Source organism: Citrus sinensis, chromosome 1 (assembly GCF_022201045.2).
Source record: "Citrus sinensis cultivar Valencia sweet orange chromosome 1, DVS_A1.0, whole genome shotgun sequence".
Lineage (NCBI taxonomy): Eukaryota > Viridiplantae > Streptophyta > Magnoliopsida > Sapindales > Rutaceae > Citrus > Citrus sinensis.
This window is the reverse complement of record NC_068556.1, coordinates 19,791,464-19,806,351: the sequence shown is the minus strand read 5'-3', so window position 1 is coordinate 19,806,351 and position 14,888 is coordinate 19,791,464. Positions and strand designations below refer to the sequence as shown.

Sequence of the window (14,888 nt, the reverse complement as noted above, 5' to 3'; positions counted from 1 at the left end):
GTATATGGATATGAATATTTTAAAAAATATCCAATTAGATATGGATGGGTATGGATATTTAATGAATATCCAAAATCTAATTAATTTATCCATTTAAAGTTAAAAAAATTTATATTGTTAAACTAAAATGAAAAAAAAAACAAAATCTAATTTCCTCTTATATTAATTAGTGAAGAATTTAAATTCCTCTTATATTAAAAACTAAAGTTTCTAAATTTATCCTTTAATTTTTTAACTTATTTAATGTCATTAATAATTATTATTTTTATTTTATTGATTTAATATTATAAATTGACATCCACCGGACCTCGCCGTAAGGTCACCGGACCTCGCCGTAAGGTCGCCGAACCACCGTCGGCTTCGTCGAAAAATTGCAGGACCTCTGCCGGACCCCGCCACCGGCCACCGGACCGCCATTTTATATATATATTATTACTAATATAAATAGGTTAATAGACAAATTTGATATTGAAATTTTAATTATTTTATATTATTATTTTTATATAATAAAAATAAAATATCCATGGATCTCCATATCTATATGGATAAAATCCATATCCATGTTCAATATTAAATACTGGATATGAATATGGATATATCAATTATGAATAATTATGAATTTGTATTTAGATGGATATTATCCATCTATAATTGGATATTTGTCATCCCTACTTCTGCGTGCACTACCTTCAAATCTCAATATACAAATTGTCATGGGTTATGGAAGAGAGATGACTTATTACGACTTTGATTATATTCTCTCCCATTATAAACAGATTTTTGGTAATGAGTTCTATAAAATTGTAGCCGACAAAAATCCTTAGTTAATGATGATGAGATACAATACGATTTTTTATTATATTATTTTAATTTTGTTAATGTCATTAATAGTGTTCACATTTAAAGAAAATAGTATAATATTTTAATTGTACTTGTTCTAGTTGAGTAGTTGGGGTGGGTGATTTCCAAACAATTTTATTTTGGATCCTGTTATGTTAGAACCTTTTTAAAGTAAAACTCATCTTTATAATCACACGATAAAAATTATAACGTATTTTTTATTATTTATTATTTTACATGTGTGGCTGTGATTTATACTATACCTTGCAACAACTCTAAAGTAGCTATTGCCTTGGCATCCAAAATTAAGTATTGAGAAAAAAAGTCAAAGAATTAATTGAGATTTTATTTTATTTTTCCTTCTTTTTAAATTAAAAAAAAATCTTACACCCTTAGTTTAGGTAGATGACTTTCAAATACTGTAATTAGATGACCAGTCAGATTCAAATGCTAAGGGTGTGTTTGGTAACGTTTTTCACTTAATGTTTTTCGTTTTTCAAGAATAAAAATTAAGAAAATTTGTTTGGTTGACAGTTTTACGTCAGTAAATTAAAAACAAAGAAAACGGAAAGTTTCCATTCTCCAACATTTATAAAGAAAAGTTGGAGAACGCCAATATGACGTTCACCAACTTTAAAAGAACACTGGACAAAAACAGGTTGACATAAAGGTGGTGTGTCAAGATTGGTCTTCTTTGGGGCCACATACAAATTTCATTTAATTTTTTTCTTTCTTTTCTAAAATCTCATCTCTCTCTGTAAGCCTCCTAAAAATGTTTCCATGAATAAAATAATTTACATAATATATGTCTGACTTTTAATTATTAAATTATAAAAATAATATAGAGTAATAATTATAAATTTAAATTTTTGTACATTTCCCTTCCATTTATTTGTGTCAAGTATGATATTTTTTTCCCTCTTTAATGTTTTAACCGGTGGTTATTGCTATATACATGCAAATAATTAGTTATATGTGGATGCAAAAATAATCTATATTGATATTTTTATAGTATTTTTTGGATTATAAATTCGAATTACCACAAATAAACTACTTCAGAAAGAAAAAAAAAAAGTTATAGTTAGGTCCATTTGCAGTTTATTTTATTAAATTAATAATAATAATAATAATAATAATAGACTAGTTAAAAAATATTATTATTGAATAAGTACTAGTTGAAAAATGTGTTTTATAAAATATTATACTAAAATTTTTTTTATTATTTTTCTTATTTTCCGACAAACAATCAAACACATTTTTACTATTTTTCATTTTCATATACTATTTAAAAACAAACTACCAAAGGTATTTTCAATTTAAAAAATCTGACATAAAAAACATCACTTTCTTTCTCTAAAACAAACATAAAAAATATCAATTAAAAAATAATATCAGACGCCCCTTAAGACGGCAAATATAAATCAATTTGAATTTATCCACCAACCTACCTACTTTTTAAATACAAAAAATAAATAAAAGGAACTTACCAAATTCGAAAGGGCAAATGTGTACTTTACCTTAATTTTTCAAAATTTCCAGAAGAGCCTCGTCTATCCGCTAAGCATCGCCTGTGTTGCCGCTTGCCAGCGTAATCAGTGAAATTCCGGCGGTGCGCTTCCAGAAGTTGCACGCTCCTGCGGAGTACCACCACGTCGCTAGCCAAACGCATTCCACATTCATTCACGTAAAACTCGCAAGGTTTCCAAAATTTTCATTCTTTTTTTTTCACATCTAATTTATTTTCAATGATTTATCTCTTCTTTAATTACGCTAAAGAGTCCTTACGGAGTACGTTTTCTTTTTAACAAACACCCGCATTAGGCGGACGTGGATAAAGAACATAAAGAACAATTTAATTGTTAATTTTATTAAAGATTCGCTTAGATTTGTTTGGCATCCGTATAAATGTATACATAGGTGTACAGAGAGAAGGAACATCTAGGGTTTTATTCTCTTTTAAGGGAGGCTTGGTTTCTTGGGAGGTATGTTTTATTTTATTTTATTTTTTCTAAATTGATTGTGCCAAATTTGGCTAGGTTATGTTGATTGAGAGTTTTTGTTTCTTTTGATGCAACCATGAATAGACTTCTAATGTAATATTTGAAAGAAAATTACAATTTACAATTCATATGGGAAGACATTGAACCCTTGATTTTAAGTATGAGGTTCGAAGATGCTCACCACGCGACTAAGGAGTTGGGGCGGGAATGGGTTGGGTTTAATTGGGTTTGTGAAAATTCAAACTAACCCACTATTGATCAGGTTTGCAAAAATCAACTCAATCTAACTAAATAAATATGTTCAACCTAAACCAATCCAACCCTTAAATCATTAGATTGGATTTGATTGATCGAGTTGATTAAAATTAATTTTTGGGAGGATTGTTGGATTAAAGAAGTTGCTCTCTGTGATCTTTTCCCTCGATTATATAGACTTTCTTGAGGTCATGAATGCTCTATAGCTAGTATGTGTGAGTACTCTATTATGCAGTGGAGTTGGGATTTTAAGTTCATTAGAAACTTGAATGATAGAGAATCTGAACAATGTGCTAAGATGCTCAGGATTCTACAAGGAGTTTTTCTTAATAATCTAAAAGAGGATAAGAGAGTTTGGAATTTGGATAAATCATGATGTTTCTCTATGAAATCTTACTTTCTTAACCTCATAGATAACCCCGTTGCCCCCTCATTTTCTCCTTCTTACCGGATTTGGAAAGCTAAAGTCCCTACCAAGGTGAAGATGATGGTTGCTCATAGAAAAATCAACACAAATGACATGGTTCAAAGAACGAGACCTAACATGGCTTTATTTCCAGAATGGTGTGTCGTTTGTAAAAATGCTTCAGAGAATGTTGATCATCTATTTCTACACTGCAATGCTGCTTACTTTTTGTGGTCTAACTTGTATAAGACCTTTAATCTAAGCTGGTCAGCCCCTGTATCATGCTACTCCCTCCTCTTAGAAAGTTTTTCTTGCTTAAAAGGGCAAAAAAAAGCAACGGTTCTATGGGGCTGTGCAGTCTTCTTTTTATTTTGCTTAATTGTGAAGCTTTTATATCTTAATAGGGATGCGCTCTTAGTAAGCTAGTGTTTTTGGGTTTTGCGATATTTTATCTTTGCAGTTTCTAAGTGTTTTGTTTATTTTGGGACTTCTCGTCCTTATTTTGTGGATTTTTAGTCCTCCTAATCCTTGTACATATTTCTTATAGTTTTATTTAATCTTTTGTTTCTTAGCAAAAAAAAAAAAAAAAAAAATTTAAAAAATCATAAATAGAAAAAGATTAAAAAAAGAACATTCTTATCTTAAAATTGATTAAAATAGGAAAAAAATGTTAATTCTCCATCATATATTAAGTATTGTTCATTATACCTCACATTTATTTATAAACAAAGCAACAAAATAAAGATTGTATAAGAAACTATATGACATAATGTTTTATAATCTATTAACTTATTTTTAATGAAAATTCGGGTTTGATTGCTGAATTTTGAATGTAGAGGATTCAATCAATGTTAGGTTAAACTAAGAGAAATTGAAAATAGTCTTTTTTTATAAAAGAATGAAAAGAGCTACGTTTATAGTTGATATTAATTTTGCTATAATTTTTATTATTCTTGGGTTGGGGTTAGGGCATCAACATGAACCCAATCCAACCCTCATTAATTAGGTTGGAAAAAGTGACCCAATCATCCATCTAAATTTAATTGGGTTGGGTTCAATTGGGTTCATTGGAGTATATTGGGTTTGCCCACCCCTACTAAGGAGTGATTTGTTAATAAATTTACTGTTATTGTATTATTATTATTATTATAGCCTAACGGCAACCCAATTCAGTCCCCTCTCCACCCCACCAATGTGAGCGGTGTTTGAACCTTAAGACATCTTGTTTCCACACAAATGATTTTACTTTTTACCAATTGAATTGGATGGACCCACTCGTTGTTGTTGCCAAGTAGTTAAGTAAGATCTATTTGGTTGTTAGTATTTTTGGATTCAAATTGTGTTCACGGCTAGTTTGATTTCTTGTCTGATTGGTTTTAGTCTTTTTAACTTTAGTTCTTATTCAAAAAGATGTGATTTTGTCTATTCTTGCAAAGTAGGCATTATCTATTTTAAGAGTTGAGTACTTGTGGGTGTTTGTATGTATATGTAAACCCACAAGTCATTGCATTTTAAGTTAGGACTATTGCAGATTCCACAACCTTAGTATTCAAGAAACTTGTGGATATAAATATTCTAGATAAGTATCCCCAAGATTGAGTTTGAAAAGTATCCCTAAGATGGGGTTTGAACTTTGAACCCTGACCATATATTTGATTTTAATTTTGATCTTTTGCAATGAGTAAAAAAGGTAATGTAAGAGAGGTTGTAGAACCTTTTCTAATGGTGTTTTGTATTTTTGGGTTGGGTAAGATGCTCCTTTGTGTTGAATTGCTAAAATTCTTTAATCTAGTTATTTTCATCTTAAGTTGTTTAATCTTATTTGGTTTTGGTTATTATGAATTTTATTTTTTTCTTTTAGTTATTACTTTAATCTTAAAGAGCGATTCTACACTTTCTAAGTGTGTTTCTAACCTTTACAATCCTAAGTGGGGTGCCATCCATCCATTAGATGATGGGATGGAATAATAAGTAATTTCACAAGTTATGAAATTGATCAATCAATAATGAATGCTACATCAATACTTAAGATGAGAATATTGGGATATTACTTGGGAAGTCTTCTATTATTCTATCTTGAAATAAGTCTAATTTTACCAACCCACTTTTCATTGGGAATTCTAGATGCTATCATGACTTCATCATGTGTCTACATTCTTTTTATGAATTTGATTTAAAGATTTGTTGGTATCTTTGTTGTGTTGCGACATGAATTAATCACCATTGCTAATTGGAAGGAATATGTTGATAGCATGAATGAATTGAATTTTGAATATTCTCTTTTTCTATATGAATTCTTAGCCCTGTTTGGGATTGAGGTTGAAACTCCATAAGTTGCTTATTGAGTAATTTTTGACAAAAATATTATTTGGAAAATTTTGTAAAAATTATTTATTTTGTAATTTTCTTCATTTTGATAGTAACTTTTAAAAGTAAGTAGAAGGTCACTTCTTAAAAGTAGCTTATTAAATAAGTCACTAAACATTTTTAAAGTTTCTATTATTTTCTTAATATTTTAATAGAAAGGCAATTATGTCTTATTTTTCCATAAACCCAAATATATAAACCATTAGATATGATATTATTGCCACAATCAAATTACTACCAGGACTAATATACATTCTCTCCAATATCAAAGTTTTGGTTCAGTAAGTTCATATTTTTTGTATTTTACTTTTATTTTTTATTATAAAAATCAATAAGACTTGCATATGATTACATAAATTTTCTGTAAACTTTGAATAATTTCATGTGAAAGCTAACCATGATTTTATGTAGTTTTTTGTCTTTTAAAAAGAAAAAAATGCATTTCTAAATAATTTATTAAATGCATGTATTTTGCTTTCAAACTCACAGCAATTGCAATGACACAATTTTCCAAACACCAAGCTGCTTGTTAATTAGTAGCTTATTTTATCCACACTGCGAAAGCAATTTATTTGATCAAGGATCAATCCTAAATTGATCCTTAGTGGGTTTCCTGGTTTCTTCTCTTTTGCTTTCAAAATATCCCCATTTCTTTCTATAGTTCTTTATTTCTATTAAGCCTTTTGTTCTACGCCATAGAGTGTTCAAAACTTCAGTTTTGTATTCCTGTATCTTTTTCATAAATTTACTGTTTGATGGATGTTTGTTTTACTTATGGATGTAGATAAAGGTTATGTTGAATCTTGATCTATTATTGGCCCTTTTATGCAATACATGATTTGTTTCATTTGCTATTGATGTCCATATTGTGGTATGCTTTTGCTATTTCACACGAAGATGTTAGATGGAGGTTGACATTGTGGTTTTGTGCTTGAGTCCCTCATTCTATTAATCACATGACAATATATAACAAGTTTAGCGTGTGTTTCGATCCATGTATATGGTTGCTTTGGATAAACATGCCTATCTTGTTAAATAAATTAAACCTTACACATAAAAGGGTGTTAAGAGTTTATATACAATCATTCAATCAGCCTTTACCTATTAGTTTAAGATTGAGCATTCAAAGCTGTTGTTTATTGAATAGCAAAGTATAGGTGGCAATTAAGGAGAATGATATAGCAAAAATGAGTGTTTTAGTAGGGAAATTGCAGTCTTAGAAGAAAGATAATGGAGTAGAAGAAACAAGCAGAAATCAGCTCCTAAGACTTGATTATGGTGTTTGAAAGGGACAAGCAAATGACTTCTAAGGATTGGTGGTTTAAAGAATATAAGAAACGAAATGAATTTAATGGAAATGTGCAGTCCTTACTTTTTTAGGGATGTTGTGGCAAGAAAGAAATAGTCTATTTTTTAATAAGACAAGGAAGAGGATGAAAACTGGCTGTGGTGACATAGTGTGAAAGCGATAATAGATGTTGAGAATTAAATGAATTGGTGAAATAAACTAGAATAACAAGCCTATTTATACTAATAGTAATTGATCATAAACCTAATAAACTTATGATTCCTTACAAGAGCAGGAATATGATTTTAACAAGAAAATGTAAAGCAAATCGTAATTAAGCAAGAAAAATAAATTAAACTGCAACTCTACTTGTCCCACATCACATGGGACAAAATCATTCTTGTGCTTCTCTTTGAGTCTCAGTCTCTAAGGATTTTGAAGACAATTTTCTCTTTTTCATCAATCTCAATTGGGGATGGATCTTCAGTTAATATTGTTTAATGGACCTCCTCTAGGTTTTGTAAGTTTTGGGACTAGTATACTGTTTGGGGTATGAATATGCTGTTTTCGTTTTGTATAGCCCACAGGAAGCTTATAAGGCTGTTTTTATTTCCCTTGTGGACCTCTGGTTATCTGGTTTGCTTTTATATGACTTTTCTGTTCATTTTAATAAAATATTCTGTTTCTGTTTAATAAATTGAATTTAAAAAAAAAAGAACTCAATGGATTGATATAGGCCACCAATTTTAGTTTGGAATTATTACCCAAATCCCAGATAACAAACAAAGAGGCAAGGCAAATACCTGTTAAAACATGAACATGCAATTGTTTATTGCCGATATCCAAATTTGAAATTTCAGCTGAATTTGTTGGTGCCCTTGTTACAGCTATTTACTGCTTCATGGATTATCATGGGTAAGTCTCGCCTTCCATTTAAAGTTGGCCAACTGACAGAGTCAAGATCTTTTGTTCCAGGTTTTCGGAGTTCATGGTTCCGATGTAAGGTATGTTAGGGTCATGGCTATGTAGATTAAATTTACTTTAAATACTTTTGATTCTGTGTTATACTTTTAATACGGCCATGCTTAGTTTTTAAAACTAAGTTTCATTCACAGTATCGATGATTAATTATAACAAAATATGGAACAAAAATCTAACTTCTGGTTGGATCCTATGATTTTTATACTGCCTTGGGGTTTCTCATTACATTCATTTTGTAGCAGCATATAGTGATCATCCTAATTATATATTTTTTTTCTTTTCTTTTTTGTCTATGATTTGCTGCTTCTACTGTAGTAGATCAACTTTGCTGATGAAATGGAAGATTTCAGTGGCATGTTGACAAATAGTTTGGTTTGATATACTTTGAAGGACATGAAAGTGTTATTGTCTCATACAGATGTTTGTGGCACTCCATAAAAGTTTATGCCTCCAACTTGTTAGAAGTATTTAGGTGTAGTTAAAACATTGTGCCATCAGCCATCATGTTTTAAGCCAAGGAAGGCCTAACTAAAAAGCATGCCCAAACCCTTTCATCTGATGCACAGAAGAAATCACCTATTTTCTTATCATGACATGAACTCTTTCTTGTTGATTTTGACTAGACAGTACAAAAAGATCAAAACTTAAGTGGGATAAGTTATTACTATGAATTTTGTTTATTATCTGCCACTTTCAATATTAAACAGTTACCGACATTGGTCATTTAGGGGAGAATTAGCCTTCTATTTCTATGTGCTTAACATACGTCTGTTCGTAATTAAATTTTTTGGTAATTGACTCAGACGTTTCTCTAGACAAAATTTATGTCAGGACGAGTCCTTTAATGAGCTGCTGTGCCATTAATGTCTGTCCATGCATGGTTTTAAACATTATCTTGCTATTTCGTTAATGAAAGACCATTTTCTTGCTAAAGATTACATTTTCTTTCATTCATTCAGTCCTTTTTTTGTTTTTTAAACACAATTGCTTTTACTGTTGTTTCTTTAGTGTCTCTTCATGCTTTATTGTAAATACTATAGGTCTTAATGAGAATGATATTTTTGTTGTTTGGTATCCTTTGCTTTTATCAGATAAGGAACATTTCCGTGCGGCATAAAGAAGTAATGCATACCTTGGAATATCTAGACTTTCCAGATGAAAGTAAGTAGTATCTCTTGTTTGTGTGCATATGCCTTTGCCATGCATTTTCATTTATGTGTATGCTTGTCACAAATTTAGCCTTGGGAGTGAATAGTTCCTTCACTTGTGCTTTTTTGACTGAACTGTAGTTATAACTTTTCTCATATGTTTGGCAAATCTAAGCGTTGTTTCTAGACCTTTCATGGCAGAGATACTTCCATTGGATGATATATTATGGTTCTGCTAGTGAGTTGATTTTTATCTGCTTTTCATTGTTATTTGATGTGTGGTCTTCTGTAGAAATACGATGGACAAAGTTATATCAGAAACCTGTTGGTGGTTCTAGATCGAAGGAGATGAAAAGACAAATAATGGTTCGCCCATCCTTTCCTCCTATATTTTGTGAAAGTCAAATGCCTGACGTCAACAACATTACAGAAGTGGTTGTTATTGTCAATGATGTATGGAAGGTGGGGGATTTGGTTGATTGGTGGACTGATAATTGTTATTGGACTGGAAGGCTAACAGAAATACTTGGGGATGGGAAGGCTCGGGTAATATTTTTGCACCTCATTTATGTTATGTACTTATTGAGACTTCTTAATATGGCTTGTTCCTTGTTATTTTATTTCATGCCTACTTTGATAGGCTGTACGCATGTTTTTTATGACAGGATGCTGTTTACAATACTGCTCTTGTTATGCAATAATGGAGTCTTGTTTTCTTATAAATTTTTTCTTTTCAAACAATTTTCTCCTAGTATTATAATATAAATTATTGCATCAGAATTCCACTTTCACATAGCATATAACATCTGCAGTGGAGGAAGAATTTTCATATTATCATGAAAAAAAATTCTCTCTTCTTACCCTAGCGCTTCACAGCATGGCTTATTACTCTGTGTGAGAGAGTATTCTTTCCGGAGCTTATACTTTTCAATTTCTGTTAGTTGCTCAACTGAGTTTCAGTAGTTGGGCTAACATACCTTTACCTGGAGGGGGTGAGTTATGAAGGGAGAGGGGGACAAATTCCTCCCACTTGGAACTCTGAATCTTTTCCAGTTTACACAGTTACTAATCCCTAGTTCCTGCATTTTGGCACAGAGCTTTCGAGTCTTAAAATATTTAACTTCTGGAATAATTGTGGCAAATATGCAGTAGGTAATACATATTGTTTCAAGAATCTGGAGCCGAAAAAAGTGCTTCTGCACCGAATACATGGAAAAAGATGCATAAGCATGTGAATATTCTAAAACAAATTCTCATCTCAATACCTTTCGGAAAATCTTTTTTTTTTTTTTCCCTTTCCTTTCTCGCTCTTTTGACGTTTTCATGTGGGAAAAGTGTTTGTCCTTTTACAAAAGAAGTCAAGAGAACCATAGTAATGTCACCTTTGTAGTACACAATGGAAATATTTTGAGGGATATGATCCTTATATTTTGTTGCAGCAGATCATTTAAAATAGTAATGTAATTGTAGAATTATCAGGCAGTCTTTTGACCACTGCATACTAGACATCTTTTAATTGAGGTTTAACACTATTTTCATGTAAATTGTATTGGTAAAAATCATAAGGCAGTGAACAAGAACATTTTTATGACTTTTGCATTATGTATGCACTTTTTCAGGAGGGAACTGTAATTGAAAATAAATCTCAGTAATGTTGTGTGCAAAGGTTTTTTTAATTTAATTTTTTTCTCATCGTTTTTCCTTTTTCTTGTTCTAACAGAAACAGTTTTATTAATTGATAAATTCTAAACCCTCATCATGTCTTTCTACAAGCCTTTGTAACTTTAAGGCTTGAATTTCAAGATTACGAATGGGTTAATTGCTTAATTGGAGGAACTATTTTTTAATGAAAAAATATTTTTAGTCCACCTTTTGGTTTCTCCTGAAAAAGCTTTTTTACAATTATATATTCTATTCTACAGATTGAGCTCCTACCACCTCCGGTTGGTGAGGGGTTGTCTTATGAAGTTTTCCTCAAGGACCTACGCCCAACCTTGGAATGGTCTCTAGACAATGGCTGGACCGTGCCCACTTCTGTATTGTCTCTTTCTCCTATGTCTACTTTTTTATGCTTGTCTGTATTCTTTTTCATTTTATTCCTTCAAAATATATTGCTGCTTATAACCTTAAACCTGTTATGACTTGTTAAATGCATGACGCTGGCATCTTGTTACTTGAAAGGCAATTTATATTGATAAACAATTTTATGAAAGGAGAAGTAAAAGGCCCAATGGCCTATGGCCTTAGGCACCTTGTATTCAAATGTAGATGATATCCTTCTGCCATATGCAGATACCTTGTATTCAAATGTAGATAATGATCCTTTTTCTATGTGGCCTAGATACCTTGTACTCAAATGTTGATACCATGTATTTGACCTTGTATTCAAATGTTGATACCATGTATTTGTTTTCCTTACTTGTTGGCAATGGCTATCTTTTGAAGGAGAAAGAAAGCAGTTATTGTGCTCGGATAATCAAGCCACTGAATCCTGTGAATCAAGGTAGGAGTGCTGCCAGATGCACCATGTCTCTGCTCGTTGTTTAAGAGCAGAGCATGGTAGTCTGGGTGCATTTCCATTTCTCTTCTTTTCATTTTTCGTCCACCAATTTCTGTTGCTCTTGTGCTGCTACTGTCTGATATTAGTGTTGGCCAAAAGATGTAGACAACTAGACCTAAGAATGTATGTAATTTTTTTTTCTTGCATTCATGTCTATGCGACTTACAATTTCTGAACTCCAATATCTAAGTTCCTATATGAGGACTATAAAGCCTGGGATTAAATGCAGAAATTGCTTTTCCTGATCGCTATTGTTGTTTCAATAGAAACTTCCTGTATGCAAATTTGCTATACACTGTGTACTGATGTTGGTGTGCAGCGATCCATTCTCTCTTTATGGAGGACATTGTTTGATTCACTCTGGTTTCATAGAATGTGGGATCTGCAATAACAAATTATTAGGATTTAGGAAGTTGTTATAAATTGATAAGGATTTGAGACTAACCAACAACTTTGAGTGTATGACATATGATTGCATAACAATAATTTAGTTAACATAACAGCTTGAATTCTGCTGGCGGGTGGAGAAACCTACCTGGACTGGGTCTGTCTATGATTATCAGATTTCATCTGCTTATATAAATAGAGTCAGTCACAAGCATACTTTCATTTTTGGGCATTGAGGAAACTCTCATCCCTGCTAGAAAATTTGGCTTGATGCCCCTTGAAGTTGTTTGATAACCATTGAAGAGGTATAATTGTAAGTGGGAATAATGATCAGGTGCGGGCAGTTGCACACCTTATAGAGCGTGACTGTGCTCAGCTGATCAGAACCCTGTTAGTATATACTGATAGGGTAGTACCAGCTTTCAACGAGAAGTTCTAATATTAACCTATCTTCTGGCTTACAAGAAGGATCTAATTTAATTTTTATTATGGTTTGAATTTTTAAATTTGATTGGAACTTCTGTTTCTGCAGAGGACTCTCAAAACTTGATGGTCCCTCCAGTAGAAATGACAGAGAATGCTCAGCCAACAGCTGGACCATCACCTGAATGTAATGCTTCATTTTCTTCTCGTATGTCGACTAGTTCACTACCATCTCTGGACAAATCAGAGCGACATGCAAAGCGACCTTTGAGCCCTGCAGCTTCTAAGGAAATGCATGCACTGGAAACAAAAATGGGCTTTGATGCGGTGGATTCAGGCATTGGGAAATCAAGTTATTCAGATAGTGTTTCAAGTTCACAAATTAGAGATGCAGCAACTGAAATGCCTGATACTGATGCCGGAAACAAAAGTTGTGAGAATAGTGGATCCTCAAAGAAGATAAGATACGATAGAAGCATTCCTTTAAATTCGTCATTTTCTGATACAATAGAAGCAGCAATCTTAGACTATGAGGAACTTGTAAACCGGGTTAAATGGATCAAGGCTATCTTACAGTCGGGGACTATTCCATCGAATACTGTGCAACCAACGTGGAAATTTTTGGAGCACCGATCATCAAAAAAGAAGGTTAGCTTGCTTAAATGACTACCTTTAGACTTCAGTATGAATGTCTGCATTAGTTAAAAAAAAAAAAAATTAATGTGCTGTTCTCTCTTAATCGATTTTGGTCCTATTGATATTCCAGGATTAAGATTGAATCTCTAGCCGAGCTTGGGACCTTTCAAGACCCGCTTAAATCACTCTTTGGAAACAGATAGGATGGGAAACTGAAGTTAATTAGTAAGTTTTCCCTTCTGATTTGCCTACCGGAACAAAGTTTTTCGGTTCTATGCGTACTCCTGACTATTGGTGATGGAATGAATTATCAGCTTTTAGAAGACATTATTTTCACTTCAAGAAGAGTTATCGGGGGCAGTTCTGGGTCTGTTTTCGCTTGGGCGTTTTCTTTTGCCGGGTGTAATATCTGCTTGGTTGTACAACAACTAACCTTTGAAAGGATTGATATATACATACATACATACATACATATACACACACAAATGTGTCAACCATGTTGGATTTTTTTCCAAGCTTATTTTTTTGTACCTGCATACATACATTTATTAATCACGCACAAATGTGTCAACCATGTTGGATTTTATTTCAAGGTTATATTTTTGGAACTAGAAGCTTGTACGGGCATGTTTTGGTATCAATTTGGAAATTTAGTCAATTCAGGGTAGATTGTTGGCAAATTCAATCAAATATTCAAATCCATAAACACAAATAATAATAATAATAATAATAATGATAATGTTGTCAAAATAAATATGTTCTTAATGGTATTAGTTGATAAAATTTTGTCTTATTACTTGAAGTAACACCAAGCATTCAAGCAGTCTGCTAAGATGTTCTTAATGGGATCAGTTGATAAAATTTTGTCGTCATATCTCTTATGTGGTTAAAAAAATCACTTTAAGATATGGATTAAATTAAATTAAAAATAAGGGTGCTCGAGAGGCGAGGATAACCAGTAACCGCGAGACACCTATCAGGTGCCGGCAGCTCACCCCCTCAACAACCTCTCGGGGGCAAATGTCGTCGACTTTGGAAATCACACGCGCCGGGCGTCGACGTTTCTTTTTTAAACCGCACGGGGGAAACACCGGACAAAGACCCCACAAATTGCCCGCTAAGGGAAGGGTTTAGGGTTTAATAAAGGCACGTGCAATTTCCAAACCCCACACCCCCCAGCATGCTTCGCTCGCTTCCTCACTCTCCTAATAAAAAATGTACAAACACATAAATCTATCGATGTGGGATTCTTCTACCGTTTCTCTGCACCGAGCCCCAATTCGCTTAGCGAAACACAAATTTAATAGTTATTCTTCATGGATGACGTTAGTTTCTTGGAGGACATAAAAGTAATTTTCTTTTAAATTTGTTATTATTATTATTTTTTTTTTGGCGAAGAAAATTTCTCTACGGTCCAAAATTTTAGATACTGTCACGGATACGCAACGAAATATTGTCGGAGTAGAGCGACAAAACATCTTTTATCATATGTGGGCTCTTCAATGGTTGCAAAATAAAAGACGTGTGTGTTTTTTTGGCCTTTTGGATTGTGTTAGTACTCTAGTGGTGTTTGGGCAACCTCGTGATTCCCTTAGCG

The 14,888-nt window shown here is 32.5% G+C and overlaps 1 protein-coding gene across 4 annotated transcripts; it reads left to right on the top strand.

The window, feature by feature from the left end:
• The first annotated feature begins 2,319 nt into the window (after window positions 1-2,319).
• LOC102623109 (uncharacterized) lies at window positions 2,320-13,899 on the top strand. Of its 4 annotated transcripts, XR_371882.4 has the most exons (9): window positions 2,320-2,538; window positions 8,044-8,160; window positions 9,229-9,298; window positions 9,578-9,831; window positions 11,208-11,321; window positions 11,731-11,788; window positions 12,765-13,303; window positions 13,422-13,516; window positions 13,606-13,899. XR_371882.4 is itself a non-coding variant. In XM_006489478.4 (8 exons), the coding sequence occupies exons 2-8, from the start codon at window positions 8,068-8,070 to the stop codon at window positions 13,425-13,427; spliced, it is 1,134 nt and encodes a 377-aa protein (XP_006489541.2). In that variant the 5' UTR covers window positions 2,320-2,524; window positions 8,044-8,067; the 3' UTR covers window positions 13,428-13,899. The 4 variants fall into 4 exon arrangements, 3 of the variants coding, with proteins under 3 accessions (XP_006489541.2, XP_006489543.2, XP_024958373.2); XM_006489478.4 differs by having other exon boundaries at window positions 2,320-2,524; window positions 13,422-13,899; XM_006489480.4 differs by having other exon boundaries at window positions 8,132-8,160; window positions 13,422-13,899.
• Window positions 13,900-14,888: the final 989 nt, after the last annotated feature.

Coding starts and splice junctions, on each gene's coding strand:
- LOC102623109 (XM_006489478.4), top strand. CDS start 8,068: ATGGGTAAGTCTCGCCTTCCATTTAAAGTTGGCCAACTGACAGAGTCA. Junction 9,832..11,207: donor TTGGGGATGGGAAGGCTCGG/GTAATATTTTTG, acceptor TCTATTCTACAG/ATTGAGCTCCTACCACCTCC. Junction 11,322..11,730: donor GCTGGACCGTGCCCACTTCT/GTATTGTCTCTT, acceptor TATCTTTTGAAG/GAGAAAGAAAGCAGTTATTG.